The following is a 24,329-nucleotide window of genomic DNA, read 5'->3' on the forward strand; positions in this document are numbered from 1 at the left end:
TTATGCAAAGTTTAACTTTAGAATCTCTGCTTTTTCCCCCAACCTAGTTTGGTACGGTGGAGATAAAACTGGAAGATTTAAATCTGTGGGTTTAGGTGTGTGTCTGAGTTGGATAAAGTTTTTCTTAGTTTTCTTGTTGAGAAAATGAGTTGGGTTTTCTTTAGACTGCCTCATACTTCTTATGGTAATAGTTTGCTGCTGGGACATGGGGAAGGCTGGTGGTTTTGAACCATCGACTAAAACTAGAGGGCATATATTTGTATGTTGCTGTGATGTCCCCAGCCAGGATATCTTTCTAGCTAGCGTTTCTCTCGGGGCAGCTTGTCGCAGCCTGGGGAAAGGCGACATCTGGGGAGAGTCAATCACGAGGAGGTCAGAGACCTCTTTATCAAGGTGCCACTGTGTTGGTATGTAAATATTGTCATCTACTGCCTTCAGAAAGGCTTTAAACCTCATGTCCTGATGAGGCAAAGGACTCCTGGTAATAATCCTGTTTTCCAATAGGGATGGGGGAGGTGCTTTGCTTGTACATGTTATTGCTTGGGCTTTTGAAGAGGGAGGTTGGTTATTTTTTGGTGTGGAATGTGATTTCTCATGAAGACATGGTTTTCCAGCTTCAGTCAAGTCTTCAAAATTATTCAGATTCTCCTGGAAGTCCAAAAGTGGCAGATACATGGGCTCACATGGCATACTTTTGCTTGATGACTTAGGAGGTCCAAGGTGGACCAACTCTCTGCCTGCAAATTTGGAAACTAAATAGAATATAGAATAAATCAGATCAGCTTCTGCTGGAATGCTCTTTTCAAGAAAAATAACATGTTCATATCAAAACAGCTTCATCCCATAACAGAAAGTCAGTACTTGTAAAGGCATAAATAAAAGTAGATCTTGACATAAAATGAAATTTTGCACCAAGAATTTGAAGCAAATGGTGATCTGCAGGTAGGCAACTGGCAATTTTTTGATTGGGTGAAGAGTCTTAAATGAGCATCTCAGCATAAAGTTGCCTGGCTTAATTTTAGTGACTATTATTCATTTATGCTTCTGGGGCTATTTATCACATTAATTTAACCATGCCACATATCTGAATAGCTGTGGGTGTGCAATAACTGACGCAGAAATAAGTCTAAATTCAGATCTGGGGTTTGATTATCCAGTCCCATGCATCTTTTATATTTTTGATACTGTGAAAAGTGATGCTATAGATGTGACTGCAACCCCTTCTTGAGTATAGTGAAGTTGTGACACTTGCACCATGCTCACATTCATCCTGGAAAAGTAAATAATTTCCTTTTTTTACTGATAAATGTCTATTCTTGAAAGTGTGTTAGCAGTACTAGCACCATCCCAGGATGACTCATATCGGAACTAGCCTGCACAATGACATGGAAAAGTTATTTGGAATCAGTACTTCCAGAGTACAAACTGGATCAGGTGTTTACCTGCTGATTTTTCCACCTGATAAAAATTAAATCAGTCACCAAACTTGGGGCTGGGAAACAGTTGCTTGAAATACTTGTAATTTCAAAACAAAGTGGAAGGATATTTCTATAGCATTTTCAGGAATAATGTTCCCTTTTTTTCCTGAATAGATACCCTAGTACCCTTTCAGACTAAGATGCCAAGACTATATTTCAGAACAGTACCTTCTGGCAAGTTTTCTTGGTTTTCCAATGTAATTGCGATCTCATCTTCCTGAATATCATCTGGCACTGCCAGGGTTAGTACAGAAGGAAAAGCCCTATTGCCGTAATTCCTGAGGTCTTCCAGAGTGCCCATTTCAGCCTTCTGGGAAATCTGAATTTCTGACTCCTTATTCAAATGTTTATCAGGGTTAATACTGTGTTTTTCTACTTCATTTTCCCTCTGAAAAATGATCAGACACCATTTGATTAGTATGGAATGAAAAAACACTTCGAACTTGAAATGAAATGACAGTATAACACGTGCAGTGGGAAATCTTATTTTTCACACAAGCCTTAGTTACACACATCAACTTTTCATCTGAGCAGATCCCATGCCAGAGGTTCTTCCTGAAATCTAGCTGCACACAGGCTGGCAGACCCCGCCTTATACCATACAGGCCATAGGAAGCATGTTTCCATGATAATCCACTGGAGACTAGAATGCCATCTTTGGAGACCCCGTAGCACTTCCTTCAAGGCTAATGGCTCACAGAGTCTGCTAACAGATGTCTAAGGGAGACCAGGCTACCACAGAGATCATGCTGCAAAGCAAAAACATTACAGGATGCTGTGAGCCACCCCTCGATCCAGAAGGAAGATTATTGTGGGACTGTTGGTGTCTGCTGTGGGGGAGGCAGCTAGCACAGGGCTAGAGCAGTGCTGGGAGGGTTTCTTCAATGGGATTGCAGCAGGAAGACCTCCATGGAGCTGCAGTAACAAGACCATGGATCCTTACAAGAGCACGGGCTCCAGGACTCACTCCTGCTGCAGTGCCATCACCCTTACTCCTACATGCATCCGACATGCACGTGGTGGTGTGTTCTCATATGTAGGACACTCGTTTATCCCATGATCCAAGGTTTCATAGTCCTCACTGTGTTAGCCTCAGGCACACTGAGTTTCAGGTATCAAAACCTTGTGAAAATGCAAGGGCTCCATGGTGGAATAAATCCCCTCCTACAGTGCTAAGTCCCAAGATGCTCTCTGCGCCGTGTGCTGCTTCTGCCAAAGACCGTCTTCTCTCAGGTCTGGCACTCCTGGAAATGAAATTTCTGAAATGTATTGAGTACCCACAAGGATGTTACAGTTCAATACCAAGCTTTTTTGCACATTCTCTATATCATCTTTGATAGACTCAGTATGTCGTTACGCAGCTACCACTTCAAGGATTATCTGTAGTGAGTTTTGATCTTTTCGCTTCCAACCCTACATAATACAAACTTCTTGCTTCCAGAATCAGAGAAGTGATTTGTTTTACTATGGTATATTTATCTCTCATGGTTTCCTTCTATTCTTTTCATTGCAAAGTACTCCCCTTGTGAAAAATATGTTTTTAATCTAACATGCCATTATAAGAAGTGGGTGTAATTTGTGGAGAAAAGGCACTTTTGAAAGCTTGCATATATTTTGTGAGTTAGCAAAAATGTTTGGAAAAATTTGAAGGGCCCCAAACCTCAAACTTGTGGGGTTACTCCATCCTTCCTACATATTTGCAGCACCCTATCACAATTAAGGAAACTATTTTTAAAGTATTTATAAAAAGAAACACAAGATGTTGAAGTTGACAACATATTGCTAAAACCACACTAGATCAATTGGGAATTTGAGATGTCATAAGCATTTTAGGCTATGCAATCAAATAGTCTCCCAGGATTTTACACACTGCTAGTTAAGAAAACAAATTTTCATCTTACATTTTGCAAGCTGTCACCTTATATACAGTATATCAGAAAACTTGCCATGACTGATTTTACTGCCAGACCTCTTAAGAGCTAATTGGTTAAGCACCTGGGCAGGAAGCTTTTTGGCAGAAATGCTATTTTCTGCAAGGACTAGCTATAAAGTTCTGGATGGCAAATTGTAATCATTAAGGCTCCCTCTTCTACAACAGAACACATAAAATGTAAATACATTGCTTGGAGAAATTACGATGCATAAAAGGACCGGCTGTTTTTTAAGTTTGTCCAATGACTTATGGCTCAAATTTGAACATAGAAAGGATCTTGTGCTTTTTTCAGGGTCAAGCTTTCAGCAGACTTCTCTAATTGCACCCAGAAAAATGAGAATCACATCTGTTTGCATCCACCAAAACTATTATTTGCATGTACAAATGTTAACTTGTGTATACAAGGAGGAGTTGCAAATACAATGACTCACACTAGTTTTTCAAACACAGGGGCTTTGTACATGAAAAATAATTTCCACAGACTTTTTTGCAGTTGTAGATTAGAAGTTCTGCTGAAAATTTGTCCCCAGGAAATTGTATGTTTCTTCGGTATTGTGTGAAAAATCGTAGCGTAGTCTGCTGCCTGGAATGAGTTGAATGCAGTGGTTTGTGAATATGTGTTTGAATTCCAAACAACGTTTTGGGCTGATTGTGTTGGTGGAATTTTTTACTGCGTGTTATTCATGATCATTGTCATGAATGCAAATACTTTTCCGTTTGTGTTGATATTTGATATGTTTGGTTCTTTTTGGACAGAATTTTCAGAAGAGCCAGATGCCAACTTTCTCTACAATTTACTGAGGGGAGGTTTTTAATTTGCTCAAAAATACTAGAGTATTTCCTTACCATAACTTTACTCCTTTATAAATATTAGCTGTCTGTAAATACCTCTTTTCATAGGCAGACAAGAAAATGCAATCCTTTCTAGACAGAAATAATGTAAACTAATGGCACTTTGTTTTCAGGGTACTTCATTTTACTTGTGACTGTTAGTTGTTACTTATTTATTTCGGTCATTTAGATTTAAATTTGCATTCATTTAGATGCAAATTCTAATTTTTGTGCATAATTTTATGCACACAAGTTGTCTTGTTGAGCTCAGTGAAACTATTCACATACTTAAAGCAGATGCATACATTTGCAAGATGTGGAGAGCTGAAAGGAAATTATGTGATTTAAAGATGGATCACACACTGCTAGTAATAAATAGCAAATAGTTGGCATTATACAGAATAGAAAGAACATCTATCTATGCATTTTGAAATATTCTTGGCATAATTTGTAATGCAAATATCAAATACCCATGCTGTTGTAATTAAGCTCCAGTAAAATTACCAGGATCGCAACAAGAAGATGAGGGAAAAGTGGGAAATTTCCCCCTCACACTCAGTTAACAATCTGCTTCCTCAGTTTCGACAGTCTGTGGCCGGGTGGTCAGAGAAGTGCATTGCAGCCTGCCAAAGAGGTGGTTGAATTTGGCCTCTTTTAGACCAAAGCAGAGAATCCTCCCCCCAAGATAACGCTCTGCCTGCTGCCTCCTCTGAGAGCCACGCCAGCACAGCGTGGGCTAGGCTCCAGGGGAGCTGGGGGCTGCCCTTGGCTCTGCCTCTGCCCAAAAACTTCATGCCACCCGTGCAGGGCTCCGCCTTGGGATCCAAGAGATGCATTCTTTTCTTTTCCCTATATACTTTGCATACGCTTAAGGCTAAGTTTTGCCATTGTATAAGCATGTGCATAAAGTAGCTTTTGCTGAAGAACAGGCCAAAGGATAGTGGAGAAATAAGAACATTGAGTAAGAATGCCCAACTTGATTTCTTAGCCAGACTTCCCTGCTCTCTCCCCTCTTTCTGCCCAAACCCCAGCCTTTCTGGGCAGTTTGAATATTATTGAACATCAGAGAAACTGGCTTAAGGTGGTAGCACTGATAGTCATGAGTTGACAGAGCTCCTGGGGAGGAGTGATTGCATAGGTTAATTGTGTATAAGGCTTGAATAAGAAACAGCCAAGAGGTGATCATTATTAACTACAAATAGTTTCAGAGCCTAACTACTAGCAAGGGAGAAATATGAATTTTCACAATATAGAAAACTGTAAGAGGGAGTAGAAGGATGAAATTAAGAAACAAACACTATAGAGTGACTATCTTGGACAAAAACTATGAGCTTTATGAACTCTTTGATAACAGAATAATCTCCAAATGGTACTAGTAGCACTTTGTGTTTATGATTTTAAAGGTAGCACTTACAAACCTTGTTCTAACAAACAAGAGGAAGTGAACTTTTAACAACAGATGGTATGAACTTTTTAAAGATGGTATGAATTGGTCTGTTCTAATTCCCAAATTTCTATGTTTTAGTAACAGATATTAGAAGGTATTATTTATGATAGAATCCAGTCTGCCAAATTTAGGCATCTAGCTTGTGCCTTTATTTCAGGTTCTCAGCAAAGTTGTCCTCCTAAAAGTGAGTATTTTCCCTGCAAAGCCATCGAAGGGAGATTCTGTCTGTCTAAATGCAAATTTAAGAAGTCCCCACACAGGCCATGTGAAGATTTGCAGATCAGCATTGTTTTGCGGTGCAGAAGAAAGAACGGCACACCTGTGAGCTACATGGAAAGGGAAATAGGGAAGGTGTAGAAACAGGGAACTGTGATATGACACACCTGAACAGACCTCAGAGTACGTACCCAGTTTACAGACTAGACAGATCCCCACTAGGTTTAAGTTCAGCAAGGGGAAGTGCAAAGTCCTGCACCTGGGGAGGAACAACCCCAGGCACCGGTACGTGCTGGGGGCCACCCAGCTGGAAAGCAGGTTGGCAGAAAAGGACCTGGGGTCCTGGTGGGCACCAAGTTGACCGTGAGCCAGCAACGTGCCCGTGCTGCAAGGAAGGCGAATGGGGTCCTGGGCTGCGTTAGGAGTGTTGCCAGCAGGTCGAGGGAGGAGGTGCTGCCCCTCTGCTCAGCGCTGGTAAGGCCACCCCTGGAGTGCTGTGTCCAGGGCTGGGCTCCTCAGTGCAAGAGAGACATGGGTATACTGGAGAGAGTCCAGTGAAGGGCCGTGAAGATGGTGAAGGGACTGGAGCGTCTCTCCTATGAGGAAAGGCTGAGAGAGCTGGGACTGTTCAGACTGGAGAAGGGAAGGCTCAGGGGGATCTCATCTATATCTACAGATACCTGCAGAGAGGGTGCAAAGAGGACGGAGCCAGGCTCTTTCCAGTGGTGCCCATTGACGAGACCAGAGGCAGTGGGCACAAACTGAAACAGGAGGTTCCCTCTGAACATCAGGAAACACTTTTTCACTGTGAGGGTGAGCAAGCACTGTTACTGGTTGCCCAGGGAGGCTGTGGAGTGTCCATCCTTGGAGTTACTCAAAAGCCATCTGGACATGGTCCTGGACAACCAGCTCTAGATGGCCCTGCTTGAGCAAGGGAGTTGGACCAGATGACCTCCAGAGGTCCCTTCCAGCCTCAGCCAGTGTGTGATTCTGTGATGCTGTGAAAGTCACCACTGTTTTGAGTTGGTAGCTGGCTAGAGTATCTTGGGTCAGTACCAGTTTGGGTTTAAACCTTTGACTGGAAAGAAGTCAACACAGAGAAAGAAAATGTCAGTCATTCCTTTGTTAAACTTCCCTTCTTTTCCTCCTTGCTTTACTAAACCTCCAGCCTGCCTGGGAAATGTATATATACTAGGACTTCAAAACAATAACTTGTAGTGTTATGACCTTACAATCAGAGACATTTCTGGGGTTTGTACTTGATTTTATCTTGACTTTCTGCCTTAAGAAGGCATTTTGGATGCCAGGAGTGGCAGGAAGCAATGCAGGCCCTTAATCAGCTTGTAATTTACTTTATGCACATGAACCCTTCCCTCTTCCACCCGGGTAGGACGCTGAAAGAGGTCACAGAGGACGTGAAACGCTACCACTTGCCTGGAAGGCTAGATCTCTAGGGGCTGTAAATCAGCTTGATATCCAGAGATTCAAGAAAGCTGGTCAATAGCCTTCACAATACAGCTCTTTTTGAGTGACTTATGATTTAGCAGATCCAATTTAAAATTATATTATGAAAAAAATCACATATGTGAAGGAAAACCTCCTCCTGCTAAGCATGCACACACACACACACTTGCCCCAACTCATATTTTTGAGTTATGGCTCTGCCTGCAAACACTGCACAGGCTATTGCGACCTTGGGGCTGTGTGCTGGGATGGAGATCTGGATCTGCTCAAGCTCATCTGAATAATTTCTGGAGGAGTCAACTGGACCTTCTCAAAATACAGCTTCTCCAGGGTGAAAGCTTTGAATGAGAGGCTAATCGCTGATGTGTGTTGTTTTGTAGCTGAAACTTTTCCCATTGCACTTGTGTGTTAGAAACTGGAATTTGGCTTCCTGTCTGCCTAGTTTCTGCCTGAAGCAAAATTTTTATGACTGAGCTGTGAACCCCTTAGTGGAGACGGTTGTAAAAGAAAAGCTTACAGCCTTTTTAACTAATTGTGGCCTCACCAACGATTATCATAATTTTCTGAATTTATTTTTTAAATTTTTGTCCCCTCTGATCTCACTTCATGTCCCTGAGTGAGTTGGAGCTGAAGTGTGAGCATAAGATACGGTGATAAAAATATTTTTAAAAAGTTGCTGGGAAAAGATTTTACAACTTTCACAGCTTCCCACTCACCTCCTCAGACTTTGGATCAGGGCCTCATGGACCAGTCAGAAAGAGAAGGGATGGCAAGGTCATTGAGATGCTAATGCTCCTTTTCCCAATGGAAAAGTAATCTTTTATGTAAAGCAAAATAATTCTCGATCCCATTACAACCAGCAGCCCATTTTTAAGATTCATTAGTCATTAAAAAAGGGTGTATTTATCTCTGGGAAAAAAAATCTCATAAAATAATCACCTCTGAGAATGCCGGAACATAGGTTTCCTGAGACTGCACCCAGATCTGCAGTTTCATTACTATTTTTGGTGTGTTTTGTCTCCATTCCACAGACAACTACCTTTTCCACTTGTGCTTGTGTGTCTGTCATGATGTTTTTCATAAGAATCCAGGCAGCACTTTAGGCCTTAATGACAGTGGTATCCTACCTGGGCTCTTTTGCGGTCTTTCTGGTACCTGAGCAGTTTCTTCAGCAATAAGCAATAAGAAGCCATGGCAGGAGAGGGTCTATTCTTTATTAAAATGTTGATAACTTCTGAAAGACTGAACTCCATCATTTCTGTCATGTAGTTTAAAACAACAGGATTCAATTCATGGGGGCAACGTCTGAAATATTAGGAAAATGTATTTAAATACGAATGATGCATCCATGTACAATGTCAGAATCTACAGTAAGAGGACAACATACTTCTTGTGATGTAGCTGGAGTAAGCTAGGTTGATTTTACAGACAAGTTATGAAACACATTTGTGCAGAAATCCTCTGTCTGGCTATGCTAGCCTCACTGCTGGGCCGAGGCTGTGTTACTGCATTATTAAATATCCTATTGTTGATATAATTGGTTACTCTGAAAGGACACCCACCGGGATTAAGCTTGAATAATTAAAAGATGGAAAACAGCATTTTCTCCTTTTAATCGAGTGTGTATATTTTGGTTCTCAGTAAAGTAGTCTCAAATAGATTAACAGAGAGATAGTGTGTGTGCATGTGCATAAGAAGACGGGAAAAGCCCCAAGGGCAGGAAAATCTCAAAGGACAAAAAAAGAACTAAGGAAAGTACAGGAGAATGTTTATTTTTATATAAATCAGATTGTGAAATAAAACCGGTTATGTTACATAATGATAATTATTTTGCTCACAGGCTTCTGTGACTAGTAAAGTCTAGAAAAGGCGTTTTAGAAATACGACAGCCCTGGATTCTGAGACTCTTAAGGCATTTTTTTCAAACTTGTCAAACTTCAGTATGAATGGGCACAGACAGATCTGAGGCGAGGGAAGGAGGGCAAAGGTAGGAATGATGGGCAGTTCTTAGAGAAATGAACAAATTGCGCATAGATTTCCAATAGCCCTGGCTATGACTGGCAGTGGATCGCCTGGATTGTGGTAGGAGAACCTGCCACCTGTCCTGTGGACATCACTGCAGATGGTGTAGATTACACAGGCCAAATTACTCTCTTTTCAATTAGTATAAACCCTTGACTTCTGCAGAATGATCTGAGCACAAAATATTTGACCCATGACTGGCTACTTTTAGCAGTGAGGAAGATGTAAAAGGTCCATAATTGAAATTAGCTATTTAAAGACATGTAAAGTATACTTTGCAGTCTCCCAATATGAAAGATACATAACTTCTCAAAAGTTGGCAATATTTATGTGACATGTCGTATTGCACATATCTATTTAAAACTTTTATAATAACCTTAAACTGTAAAGTGGCTTGCTAAGGAAAATGGAGACTAGTTAAGGCCAGTTACAAAGATGGATGAGAATAAAAATTATTAGAATAATAAGAACTTCAGTGTAATATAAAATGTCATTCCCTCAGGTGGGCACGAGAGACCTAGTTTTGCAGGAAAGGATTAGAAGCACACTGTTCAGAAATTAGTGGCACCAGTAAGGCATGCTGAGAACAAAATTATTGATACAATGGATATAAAAAGTTCTATAAGAATGTTTCCTCTTATGTAAAATTTATCCATGATTTGAAAAAGTGATGTGGTGTTCTCCAAATTAGAATTCTGTCATTTTGGAACAGATAACATTTTGAAGCAGATAACAAAAATCTTCTAAAATAAACAAAACAAAAAAAAAAATCCTAAAACTACCACACTTCCTTTCCAAATCCTGAATCCTGAAATCCCAAGCTAGAAGAGAGGTATAAAAATTGTTACCTGTTCTCATAGGTAGCAGCATTCAGTATTTTCCTGGTGAAGCCCTCGTTCAGCCATTTGTCTTTTATTGCTTCTGTGACTCCAGGCCTCTTAGCGGGGTCAGGCTCAAGTAAGGACTGCATGAAGTGTACAGCTCCTGTGCAGTATTCAGATGAAATGGCTTGTTTACTGGTACTATCTGATTATTTGGGCAGTGCAAAACTTTCCTTTTTCAGAAACGTGGCACTTGCCCCACTTCTCCACGTTGTAAGAACCTCAGCTAAAATCCGGTCTCTAGGGCTGCCTCTGGACTGCTGAGTAAAACAGCTCCGTCTCTCCTCTGAGGCCGCTGTGGTCCCGTGTGGTGACCCTGTCCCCCCAAGGATGCCAGAGCGGGGTGGGCAGCATGGGCCAAACCACACCAGGAGGCATGCCGTGGGCCTGTGGGTGCTGCTGGAGATGCAGCACTGGACCTCACTTCCTGATTTGCTTGATTTACACCAGTGAACGGCATCAACAGCGATCTCAGCATTGTGCTCACTCAGCATCTGGTCAGGGCTCTGGGAAGGGGCATTTCCGTGCCAGCTGAGTACCCAGGAGTTACGTTCCTCACACAAAGAAGCCAATCTCATTGATAAAACCCTCCGTATCAAGGGAAGGAGATGGACCCGTGTGCTCAGATGACATGTTGTGCTTTGGCTTCCTGGAGCTGGGACAGAGAAAGCTCAAACATTCCCATATGTCTATCACTCAGTTCCAACACTGTATAAAGTCCCTGTCTTATTTTTTCTCATTGGGAAAACTCTACTGAATTCTTCCATATTCCTTGGGGATGTTTTGAAATGAGCAAAATGGCAAGTGAGCATTAACTGGGAACATAGTGCTCCTTTCACTTGTAATCTCCTTCAGAAGAATTTAGATCTAAAGTATGCAAAGCTCGTTTGCTACTGCTCTCACTAAATTCCCAATGGGCAAGGGAACAATGGAGTTATCCACAATCTTCCACTAACTGTGTGGGCTTTGTAGAAAAGCAGAGATAATGCATTTATTAGTAGAAGCTATAACAATAGCATAAATAAGAAAAATTAAAAATATAATAATTGCAGCTATGGAGGGCTTGTAGAAAAATGGAGCTACTATCTGGCAACCAATTTCCAAAGAAAGATAAATGAGACTAATGTACAAACGTTCTGGACAGCTACGGTAGATATCCTCATAGCATTTACTGGGGGAGAAAAAGAAATTGAATCATCACCATTATCTTCTGACTGTAACTCCAGACTAGATCCAGCTAGCTTAGTCAGGAACTGTCAGCTGCTTCCCAGCGCTTGGCTGCAGGCAGCCACTGAAGCTAATCTTGGTTCCTAGGCTCATTCTTGCCTAATGTCACAGCAAGGCTGCTCAAAACGATGGGGAGATCTGAACTCCTGCTGGTAGATAGCTGGGCAAAACATGTCTCATTCTGCTCGGCTTTCTGACTCGGTGAGTGAAGACGCACTGTGAGAAGGGGCCCAAGCCTGTGGTGGCCAGCAGAGAAGGTGCTAGTCCAGGTGGAGAGAAAATGCGGATTAAAGCAAAGGTACATAGAAATCACTGTAAAGCAACAGAGTTTTGAGCTTTGAGGGAGTAAATTTTGGACTGCTAACCCAGAGTGTATATACACCAACATTACTTCTGGGTTTTAGAGCCGTGGGCTAGAGCTTTTGAGAATTATCTTTCCCAATTGTCCTAAAAGACTCCATAGACTGGACCTCATTAAAGATTGTCAGTAAAATTAATTGAGAAATGTTGTATTTCAGTTCTTTCTCATGAAAAAATATGAACAGACTCTTTACAAAAATAACCCTCCTGTTTCTTTAATTATCTCAGTGTTGTGGGTTCTGTCAGTAGCCAAAAGATAAGCTCTTCAGGAAAAATTATCTAAGGTTTTGACAGCTGATTTTTGGGAAAAATAGGAAAGAATGCCTGGCTATGACACACAGCACAGGACACACTAAACATGACAGCATTCTCATTTACCACACAGCTGCTCCACTTCTGTAAACGCAATGTACATATTATTCCTCCTGTAAATAAGAACCAAGAATAGTGGTCTTTTGAAGAGAAACCAATGTTCTTTTCCTGCTACCCTGAGAAAGAGCTCTTGCCTAAGGCATAAAAAAGTTATTTCTAAATGCAAACAAAGAAACTGGAAAAGGTAATTCTTATTTTCCATAAGATTGCCTTATTGCTAAATTCACTTTTTTACATGTGTTATAACTTTTATACATCAGTAATCTTTATAAAAATTGGAGTGCTTTACCAGGGGAGATATCTGATGGAATAGGGCTGATTTCTCCAATTAACATCTTTTGGTGTAGTTGCTTGATATTAAAAGGTTCCACCGTGAAAGGTAACGTGCCAGTTAGCATAGCAAACATGCTTACACCTCTGTCGAAGAAAAAGACAAACATCAGAGCTCCATATAATGCTAATAAATATTTATTTAAAAATCACAGAAAGCTATGACTCAGTTTTCAGAGATTTGCCTTCAGTATCAAGAATGAGGTTACAAATTACCTCTAAGCAGCAATTTGTACTGAATACACACATCTTACGCCTTTTTTTCTTTGTGTAAATGCTATTTTATCTCGAAAAGAATGTTGTGGGAAGTGTGTATAAAATAGACTGTACAGTGAGTGACTGGAAAGCCTGCAGTGTTGAAAGTGGAAACCTGCTGTTTATTTTTAAAATAAGCTGATTGGAGTGTCAGTGTAGTGTACCCAGCCCAGCAGAATAAAGCATTTCAGTTTGGAGGCTGAGTGACAACACAGAGCTGGGACTGATGTGATAGATCTTGTTCCAAATAGTAATTCAGTTCTTCTTGCTTTGCTGGGATTGCTAAATTAGGTGTGACTTATGCCTAGAAGGCATTCGTTTTGTAACAGCTTGCTGTTGGCTAAAGACGGAAAACTTTAACTCTTGCGAAAGAGCAACAGTCTGCTAGCAGCGACCAGCAAACTTTGTGAGGGTTTGCCATTCAGTTTGGAGAAGTACCAATGTTTGGAAATCTTGCTTAGCCATTCCGAGGTTGTGATCGGGGAGGTTTTCTTGAACACTCTCCATGGTACTTCCTTGCTCCAGCTGAGCTGCGCTGTCACAACAGCACTTCTCCATCCTTTGCCCTTTCTCGAACTCAGTCAAGACAGTCATTTTAGGAATTCAGGCAATTCTAATTGCTCTGGTTCATACACTAGTGCAGATGATGACAGTGTTATCTGTGAAACAGATCTGCTCTCGATGTGCACAACTGCAACCTTTTTTTAACGTTTTCAGACAGCTGGAAACCCATGAGATGATAATGGCACCATTGAAAAACCATGAGACAGTGGTGGAACCCTTTTCTAATTGTTGTGTTGGATTGCATTTGAATCAGTGACCTATGGATAAACACTTTTTATTGCTCTCAACTAGGACTTATCTTGCCTCATTTTAACTAGCTAAAACCTAGATATCAGTAGTTATTAATGGAAAGAGATGGAGCATTCTAAGAGAGATTCATCACAGCTATGTTGTATAGATATTTTAGGTGACAGTTAAGTATCTCAGGAGATGAACTACCTTGCTGCATTGGCAATAACAGAACACTAACTGCCTGGTATACTCCAGATGCCTGGTTGTTAGATGGCTGCATTTAGGTGACTTTACCAAACCTTCTGATAAATCTAGTCCTCCAATGTAATGCTTTCCAAAACTTTCCTGACGAATCCTTTGAGTAAAAATGTACGGAGATACAATGGAAACATACTTCTATGAAACAACATTGAGTTGACTGAGGTAGCAAGGATTGTTGTTCTACAATACATAATAGCATGTGGCTTAAATGTATCTGGAGTTAAAGTGGGAGAAGGGCCCCTGAATATTCTCTGATGAGTGGAGTAATATGCAGTGCAAATGGATCTCTGATGTCATTACAAGATTAAATACATTTTTCTTTTCAACACTGCAAACACTACCTTGCACTTTAAATTGCTGGTGATGATATACATGATTGGTGCTTTAAACTGGCAATAGTTCTTTTCGTCAGCCTACTGGATGGGGAAATCCCCAAGGTACGGGAATTTGGGGAATGGGTGGAACTACTATCCTAAAATCTCTTTTAAAATCTTATGCACAAATTATGGCTAGTTAACAGTAATACACTTACTGTTAATTGTAGCTGGAATCTGATGGTATGTTAAACTTGGAAGTTTATTAGCTATAACAAACTGCTTTTCTAACCCACTGAAGTATCTGGATTTGTTTGAATACAGCAGCTGTTTCCTCGATTCAGCTGGTGCACCAAAGCTAATCACTTTCCAGTCCTCCAAAGAATCTTTAAAACCTTATGCAAAAAAGTCACGATTAGGCAAAACAGGCACTGCTGTTTGCTGTTACCTCATAGGAGCCTTAGCTGTATTGCAGTTGAATCTGGTTGGTTTTCTGACTGAATATGGCTTTCTGGTTACTGTTGTAAGGGCCCCTTGTCAATTCTGCTGCATAAAGTCAGTATTTCTGCACTACACTGAAATCTGTTGATTCCAGAGTCCAGTTGATCTGTAATCCTTTAATTATTTTGTGACAATAGGAATAAGTTTCCTAATTAGTAATTTAGTCCATCAGAATTCCCTTTTCTACTATGATAATGTGAACAATTGAGATTTATATTATAAATATGTTTTATGCCTAAGATGCAGAATATGTCTATGTTAAAGACCAAGGTCCAAATTTAAGTTTTATATAGCCCTTGACTGTTATGTGATGTTTATTAACAGAGTGAGCTCAGTAAATGTTTCTAAGGTTACTGCTTTGCCCTCATTCAGACATCTGAAATGTGAAATAAGTATTATCCTATTTAAGTGCTGACAGCATCCTCTGGACCTGATCTGTCTGTGTTATGTCTACATAAATTTAGAGTAGCACTCTTGAAATCCAGACTTATACTGAGGTAATTTGGTAGAATTTGTCCCTTCATCTTCAGCTTTATGTACCGTTCATACCCTGTAAATTTAGAGGAAGATGAGGTATAAGAATCATAGTTAGGTCAAACCCTAATATATAGTGTGTCTGCCACAAGCAATTCTGGAGAGGAATAATTTACATTATATATTTAGAATCCTTTTTCTCTTTTGAGCATATAGAAATGCTAAGCTTCTGTTTTAGACATCTGAATCAGATACCTATATGTAAGTACCAGCAACCCTGTAAAACAAACTAAACCACTTGGTGAATACACTGTTTAGCAAAGACTGCTGAGAACTCCTCAAGGAGATTCTGTATTCTCGCAGCTGGACAAGCGAATGGGACAGTCCAGTTCAGAGCATCTCTGTACACCCTGGCCTCCCGTTCCTTCTGACAGGTGTCCTGAATGAGGTGGTTTGGATTTGGATCAAATGCAGCATTGTGTGTTGAAAGAAGGAGAACATTAAGATCCTGTAGAACAATATGGTTGTGGGGTGTCATGAGAGGTGGCACTTCTAAGCCAAAAAGTCCAATTACTCGTACCAGCCTTGTGAGCTATTTGAAATCCATGGGCTTTTATCACTGGCTTCAATATCTGGATTTTTACACTACCACTTGTTAGTTAAGACACTGTAAAGAATTATGACTATAATTGTAAATAGGTGGGAGGAGTCTGGACAAAGGTGCATTTGACTAGTCACTGGGTTTTTTAATCTTAAAGCTCTAGATGAAAATTTGGCTTAGTCTATATTACTTATGCTCATCTTTTATGCCCTGAATCATACCTGCTAGAAGTGGGCTTAAAAAATGTGTTCAAGGTAGAACACTCAGACCCCGGCACATAGTTACTTATCAAAACAGCTGAGGAGAAGCTGATATGTGGGCATATATATACATATATATATATATATATATACACAAACATGATCTGCCTTTGGACAAATGATGGACGTGGAGAGCCATTGTCTTGTCAAGATCCATGAAGATCAAAAGATACAAAAATCAAGTTAATATACTATCATTTTCCCAGCTCTACCTAGAAGAAACATCAACTTGGCTTCTGGAACTGCAAATGCATTTGAAAAGTCTGAGATAATTTATGTGAAAATTACTCTTTTGATTGCACCTTCTGCATTCTCCTTTATTATAAGAGATATATCCTGTATATGTAATGAACAAGGAAAATTGAGTCTATTGGGGTTTGTGCCACTTATGAAGTAAATAACGCCACTTTTTTATTCATCATCTGGTATCAGGGGCCTAGCTAAGGTATGGAAGAAGGTCTCATAGCTCTGCTATAGCCACATCTTTGATCTGTGTGTCCCTGATACTCAATTTTTTTGGTTTAGATTTCTTCTGTTGGCCAAATATGCCTTAGACAGAAAATGACCAGATGTCAGCCCAGGGCTTCTGATTTTGACAGAAATTACTCAGATATCAGCTGAACCTGTATGCCAAAAGGACAGGAGGATGGGGAATTCATCTGAGTGTGTTTGTACGTACAAGTTCTTTCTCTGTCTTTTTAGAACAGGATGCTAGATCCAGATACCCTACCTTCTGTTGACTTCCCTTGCCACAGGGTTTCTCCTAAATAGCATGTGTATTGCTCGTTTGTTTTTTTTCTTCCTTGTTTTGCAATGGGTACACATTCCAGAATACTTTTTTCACACCCATAAGGTGTTTTTTTTCTGGAAACCCCTCTCCAATATATCTCTACTTTTGCTGTTGATACCCCAAAGCTGAGTGCGACCAACCCATTTATATCAGAGTCTTGCCTGACCCATTCAGTGTGGAGAGTGTTTTGATAAGTATATTTTTAGATCTACTTACATGGACCAGACATCCACCTTTGGACCATATTTTCTATGAGCAAGGAGTTCTGGGGCAGCATAAGCTGGACTTCCACACTGAGTATGTAACAGCTCCTGGGAGAGACCATCAAACTTCATGGTATTGCTCAGACCAAAATCTGATGGTCACAAAAACAAAGGCAAAGAAGTTTTAGTGTCTTCTCAGCTTTACTAATCGGCTGAAGATAGGAGAAAGATGAAAACAGCAGCTAGGTGTAGCATCTGTTGATACCAGTTTGGGTTCAAATAAATGTGCCACGAATTAGCAGAGGAGTAACAGTGAAGTTACCCAGCCATGGGTCTGGCTTGGTTGATTTTGATTTAGCTGTTTTAGTTTGCCTCAGGTGACTATATGCTTGTACAAGAGCTTTGCTACACAGCTGCATTAGCATAGCTTAATGAGCTACAGCATTTGGCTCAGCTGGGTGTGCTTTAGCCCGTTGTAAACATGGGGTAAAATGTGCTAACTTAAGCCTTTTTCTCTGTATATGTGCATGTGTGCTGGGGGGAGGGAAGAGAAAGGTGTGATTGTAAAGGACTGGCTGGCTATAAAACAGGGGTGAAGAGTTGGTGCCTTTTTTCTCAGAGGTGTTAAGCTTTTAAAAGTTTGGAAAATACTGGGTTAAACATGTGGCGTCTCTAGGAGTGAGCTTCCCTTGCGGGGATTTTTCTGTGCGGTTTCCATAGAATAAAATTAATGTTTCTCTGAGCTGTGTTAACTGCTTGGTGCAAATTCCCTCATTTTTATAAATGTGTGCTTCACAACCCTAGCAAGATTTCTGTTAGTGACCAAAACAGTCTTTTTTATTTATTTATTTTTTTTTAAACACATACCAAATGATGAGGTTTCTAGTTGGAGTAATGGCTCAACAGAAGCTAATGTGTCCATACCTGTGTTTCATCCCAGAAGATTTATTTCTTTCTCTACAAATCACTTCTGTTAGGAACAGCTTTCTACACATAAAAGCTATAATTGTTTCTTGCTTCTCCAGCAATACACAAGGGAAAACAATAGGCAAAATTGTTTTCCTTGTTCTCTTAAAAATATGTTTTAGTTAAAGCTCAAATAAACAAGCTGTTAAGTTATACTTCATAACTTTTATTTGTTCTAAAAGCTTGAATATATTTATTGAATAATCACAAGCTCACTCATAAAATGTGCTGTTTAGATAGTAGCTCAACTGTCTCTGAAAGCCACACAAAATAAAAAGCTGAAAACAAGCTTCACAGGTAACATGCACCTACCAATGATTTTGATGTTGTTGTTCTCATCAAGAAGAAAATTTTCAATTTTTAGGTCCCTGAAATGAAGACAGAAAACAAACTTTAAGATGCTTGATGTCCCAGCTAATTTTTTGCAGATAGTTTTTAGCAGAGTTTAATTGAAATAACAATAGTTCTGCACAGCTCTGCCTACAATTGTAACACGATCCTTATTCCTTCCTGGTTTTCAGTTGGAAAAATTGAAACTTTCTGTATTTCAGGGAATATTTTATGAGTATATATTTTAAAAAGACCATTAATTTTAGGAATCGTCTGTTCTACCATTTTTTTTTTTTTTTAAATGAACAGCATTTTTTTTTTTTTTTTAACTTTTGAGTAAAAAAGAAAATTGCTCCTACTTGGACCGGAGATTTTTTTGTCTTTGTTTGAAGTATTGAGCACTGCTGAGTATTTCTGCCTTCCCTGTGAGTAAACTGTGCCTGAGAGATATGAAGGATGAGGAGAGAACTGGAAAGTGAGGTTTGCCTTGCTTGCGGAAGAGGGGAGGTGTACCGAAGCTGGGTCAGGGACAGATACCGTGAAGGTGGAGCCACCTTCACAGTAATATTTATGTAAACAGAGTCAACCGGTATCAGCCACCCCCGCACGACATAATCCAGGGCTGCAGGACCAGTGCTGTGAGCTGGCTCAGGTGCTTACTGCGGGAACATTCATATCCTTACAAATTCAAACCAAAAGCCAGGATATTGCTCCACTGTGGGGAGTGCCTGAAGTGGCAGCTGAAATCTTTTGCAGTGTGGAGGAATCCTCAGCCAGTGTAATTTGGGTGCTGGGAGCGGGGCTTTGCTGACTCCCATCATGGCCTCCCGCGTGCCGCTGGGGGCCCCCCTCGGCTCTGCGGCCAGCGCGGGGGGGGACAGGGCAAATGTCAGAAGCGGCGCCGGGTATGTGTGTTGCCTTCCCAGCCTTTCCGAAGTTGTGAAGCACTTCCTGACAGCCCAGAGACCTCGAAGAGGACAAGAGGACAAAGCAGAAGGAGGGATGGGGACAAGGAGCAAGGAGCAAGATCTGGGAGGACCGGAGCTGCACGAACAGCACTGCGCTGCTGCAGGGGATTAAGTCTGGAGGTGTACCTGGTGGTCCCGATGGCTGGTTTTATGGGAGCATCTTTTTATCTCCTTGGTTCTGGATGGGGCAGCAATGTACTCAAAACCCTCTGCTGCCCCAGGCTGAGAATGGAATGGAGATGGTTTCAATGATAACTTCTTAATTGGTTTTAATTTGAATAGCATGTTTTCTGGAGTGGAAAATAAGCCAGTGCCCAAAAGATGGGAGGTAGATTTAAGACAACTTTGTTCATAGTTTATCCCTGTGACACAGCCCTGTCCACTAAAACTGTGGTTTAAAACTAGGTGTGTTTCAGGCCACTGCAAATTTGATATTTCTATTTGATTTAGCACCCCACAGTGCACTCTGATGACTTTCAGTACACTACGATTAAATAATGTTACATTGGATTGCCACAACTGCTGTATAGTCTGAGCTGAGTGCTCACACAGTTAATAAAAACGTATGTTTTCTTGCCTGAAAAAACTGATTATGGTCACTGTTAAAGTTTACATAGTGTCAGAAGTTATCTTGCATCAGATATATCTTGTTCTTTTTTTTTCCAGAGGAAACTTTCCCAGTAATGTTGTAAGTTTAAGCAACATCGTTAAGTTTTTCTCATTCCCAAAGGGACTTTCAAGAGTGCCTAGAGGGCAGCTTGTGATGCTCCTCCAGGTCTTTGGTCCAGTAGTGATTCAAAAGGCTATATGACATTTTTATGTGGAAGAAGGGAAAATATCCAGGAAAAATTAGGAACATACAAGCAAGTTACTGTCACTTAGCAAGCACCAGCTTTAGGATTTTGTAGCTGACTGTGTGCATGTGCTAGCCCAATCCAATTGCGAGGCAATGTGATTTAGTGTATATGTCTTTATTTGAGGTTTTTAAGCTCAGATGCAATACCTCACCACTTGGCTATGTCTAGAGCAGGCATAGGGATAGTTAGCAGAGCTCAGTTGGATAAGCTTGTGAAGCTGTTGAACCTGGTCTTGTGCCTGATCCTTCTTGTATCTGGCACAGTGAAATGCTGTGTGCTGGGAGAATAGGCAAGAGAGTCAATGCTCCATCTTCTGGGTTTGGCCACTGTGGCATCAACATCAACCATGATCTTGCATGGACAAGAAAGGGGCTACCTTTACTGTGAAATGTAGACTCAACCTTAATTTAAGCCATAAGGATTTGCTGGATCAGTGCTGATTTTCTTGCTGAATAGGAAAAGTAAAGCTCAAGAAACAAAATAGCTGTCAAAACATAGCACAGGATTTCTGATGAGTGATATCAATTTGAATTAAAAATAGTTACAAAACTGGTCAGTTTTTCATCAAGTATATTATTAAGAGAATTGAAAATACTGTTTTTCCAAGGTATGTTCCAGGGTTAAAAATTAGGAATGCCTATGAGACACTACTGAGCAAAAGTAAATTGAATTAGTAAATTCCTAAGTACATCACTTAGGAATGAGACCTTGCAGTGACCAGGCACCTCCATGTTAATAAAATAAAGGGATTCCAGGCATAGACCCAACCATTGGCACACAATTATCCAACTCACAAACCATGATACTTGGTGTGATTTTTACCAGCACCCTCCCTGTGGAGCTGCAGCTGTTCTCAACAGGCAGCTTGGGAACCCTCCTTCCCTTGTGTTAAAGTGGTGCAAAGAGTTGAGCTTTGCTCAGTGCTTAGATGAGAAAATCAGATTGACTTTGTGAGGTAACTTTCCTATTTCTGTGCTCATCTTTCTGGAAACATTGATGCCTTCTTTTCAGAAGAGGATACACCCACAATTATCCTCGTGGGTTTAACCTCCACAGCAAGTTGCTATAAATCACTGCAGCTGGAGCTGAGGTAGGAAGCCCTTCCAGATCCTTCCCAGTCTGCTTCTGCTATGAGCTCAAGGCCACAGCTCTGAATCTCAAAGCTAGCAGCAGATCACAAGTTGAGGTACTGCTGACTGAACCTGTGCCTGGCGGCCTAGCAAGCTGGGCTCCTGCCGGACTGTGCAACTTCATACACCCTATGACAAGCCACTTGAGTGCCAGGGATGAATTTTCCTTTGGTTAGAGGCATTTGATAGTTAAAGCAAGTCTCCAGAGGAGCTCACACCACTTTGTACCTGGCTATTCTCAGGGTATGCAGCAAAATTCTCTGTTGCAAAGCAAAATGTTACCAACAGAAGAAAATAAAAGTAAGGGAAGAAGTCTGGACACTCCCCTGCTCATCAGAAAGAGTTGTTACCAAAGAAAAAGAAGGGAAGAGGGCTTGAGGAATTCATAAGGAATGTTGTCATGGGAAGAACGTAAATGTTATGAGCACGAGCATTTAAGAAATGCTGTAAAATAGATTAGTTAGGGAACCAGCAAGGCAGGGATATCAGCCTGGACTGAATGGGTGAAATCCCTTGAGTTTATTTCTGGTGGGGTTTTTTTGTTTGTATAAATTCTCTTGGTCAAATACTGTCTATTTCTTTCTTGTCCATTCCTTATTAATTAACAAATCAAATATAATTAAGTGTTGGATTGCAAGCATTTCAAGTCACAAAGCACATATAAATGCTGAGCCATCACATTCACAGCTTATTTGTTTCATGGTTGCTGTAACAATACGGTCAACTGGATTACTTGTTAGGTCCTGGGGGTTTCTTGATGAGTGCATTTACCATGTAAAATTAAGGATCTGCTTGACCATGAATTATTAAGTAAACCAGAAAAATGGTGGGAAAAACTGTGTCTTGCCTATTCTCCCACCTAAAACAGAAGTCCTTATTCTGCTGCTCTTGGCATATGCACCAAGATCCTCAGTGCGGGGAAGAAAATCAGCTCTCCTTGCATAGGCTGCTCAGGTTCCTCTAGCAGTGGCTGAAGTCGTGATCTGTTCCTGTAATGCAAAAGCCAGCGTGGAAGATCAGCTACCTGCCACAGATCTGGACCCACAGGACCATGTCCTCTGCGTGAACAGTAAGCTGTGATTCCTCAATCTTCTGTCCTGAGTGATGTGTGGTTATTTCAATATGTTGAGGCTAACCAATTGAAATCAATATTTATATGCATAGCCACAATGAAATATTTGAATTAGATACAGGTTTGTCACCAGCTAATTCTGAGATAATCATGGCAAAGTATTGATTTTTTGCGTCCATCAGCTCTTATCCCTGGACTTTGTTACTTTACTCCCCAAGGAGTTCTTTATTAAGATGGACTGAGAGAATATAGTCTTCTTTGCAATCCCTGTTTTTACTAGGGAAAATTAAAGAAATGCTCTTGTTGAAGAAGAGCAATCTATGTTCTTGCACACTTTCTTTTCTTACAGTTGTTTGGAAGAGGTGAAACGTCTTACCTGTGAACAATCCCCTGGCAATGCAGGTGCTCTACTGCAGACAGAATTTGCCTGGTGTACCTTCTTACTTCCCTTTCTGCCAGCCTCTTTTTGTCACAAATTTTGTCCAGGAGGTCCCCACCAAGGCACAGCTCCATCACCATGTAATAGGAGTTGTCAGTCTCCAAGGTCTCATATAGCCGAACAACATTGGGGTGCTTGATCATCTCATGTATCCGTGGCTCACGCTTCATGTTCTTTAAAACGTAAGAATCCTGCTTGGCTTTTCTCTTGTCAATGACTTTAATGGCTACCTAAATTGCAGGATATATGCAAATTGGCAACAGGCTTTGCAACTCAGATAAATTTTCAGAAGGATGGGGAGTAAGCTGACACGTGGGAGAAGCTGGTTTTGACATCATGTTGATAATCAGAATCACAGAGGGAGACTTCCCTGATGGAAGAATACACTTCTTATTTCTCTTGAAGGCCAAAACAGGAAGGCTGAACTCTGTCATATCTATGCCTGATTGCATTAATAAATATGCATTTATGAAATGTTGTCAAATGCAAAAAATCCCTATGTACTTGACTGGTAACTGCATTTGTACTGTACCACATCTTTTTTCTAACATGCTCCCTTCTGACTCGGTCTAAAAACAACTCAAGATATTGGCTATAGTGGGCTGGGATTAGACTCTTTGCAATTTGGGAAGCTAGTCAGCCAGTGAAGCTCCTGAAGCCACAAGAAAAGTAAAAATGAAAAAGCCACTTGATAGCAATCTACCATTCCACAGTTACGTCTAGTTGTATGCTATTTTAGCCTGACTGAGCTAGAGATAGCAGATATTATCTATGTCCTGTCATATAAATGATTGCTGTTGGAGTGGCTGGCTTTTCAGTATGTGTTGTCCATAGCTTTAAGGGTCAGATGCACAGTACTAATTACTCAATGAGGATTACCAAGGAAAGCAGATAATAAATTGTCCTTATGCCATCATCCTGTTCTCTTTCAGCGGGAGGATACCTTTGTTGTCTATATTGTTTTATAATTGTGAAAACAGTTGCGTTCAATACATTTTCACACATGTGACTAATTATACATGAGCAATAAACTCAATTTATGAGGTTAATTTATGAGGATAAGGTTCAGAGGATAATTCACTGAGTAGATTGTGGTTTGCAGATTAAGTGGTCTGAAATTTTCTGACATAAATTAGTGTGAGGTTACTTGCAATTCCTAGAGCATGGCAACCTCTCATTAGGAGCTTACCTTCTCCCCTGTGGGGATGTGCAGCCCCTCCATCACCTTGGCAAAGGAGCCCTTGTTGATCATTTTGCCTACTAGGTAATTCCCAATTTGTTTGGAGTGGGGGAAAGTCTTCCCAGTCTCTTGGGGCATCTTGTTAAAACAAGCAGGTATTTTTATATCCTTTAAGTTTTTCTCCCATTCTGGTAATATTCTCTCCAAGTTGTCAGTATCTGTCATTTTGTCATCCAAGCCTGCTTTCATCGCTGTGCGCATCCCTGGAGAGTCAGATTTGTATTGCTACTTTCCAGATGTAGCTTCTGATTCACAGCAGATCCAGGCATTAAGTCTGTACATTCTGTGGTGCAAGTGCCATCCTGCTGATCA

The 24,329-nt window shown here is 40.7% G+C and overlaps 1 protein-coding gene across 1 annotated transcript; it reads right to left on the reverse strand.

The window, feature by feature from the left end:
- On the reverse strand, window positions 1-24,329 carry LOC116964112 (hormonally up-regulated neu tumor-associated kinase homolog A-like). The gene is made up of 9 exons (XM_033002640.2): window positions 23,967-24,329; window positions 22,715-23,007; window positions 18,294-18,349; window positions 17,029-17,167; window positions 12,521-12,648; window positions 10,240-10,375; window positions 8,497-8,674; window positions 1,647-1,866; window positions 1-737 (listed from the first exon to the last, which is right to left on the reverse strand). Exons 1-9 carry the CDS (start codon window positions 24,216-24,218, stop codon window positions 1-3), a joined length of 2,139 nt encoding a protein of 712 aa, XP_032858531.2. The 5' UTR covers window positions 24,219-24,329.

The sequence above is a fragment of the Tyto alba genome, unplaced genomic scaffold (genome assembly GCF_018691265.1).
Source record: "Tyto alba isolate M040663 unplaced genomic scaffold, T.alba_DEE_v4.0 Super-Scaffold_40, whole genome shotgun sequence".
Classification (NCBI taxonomy): Eukaryota; Metazoa; Chordata; class Aves; order Strigiformes; family Tytonidae; genus Tyto; species Tyto alba.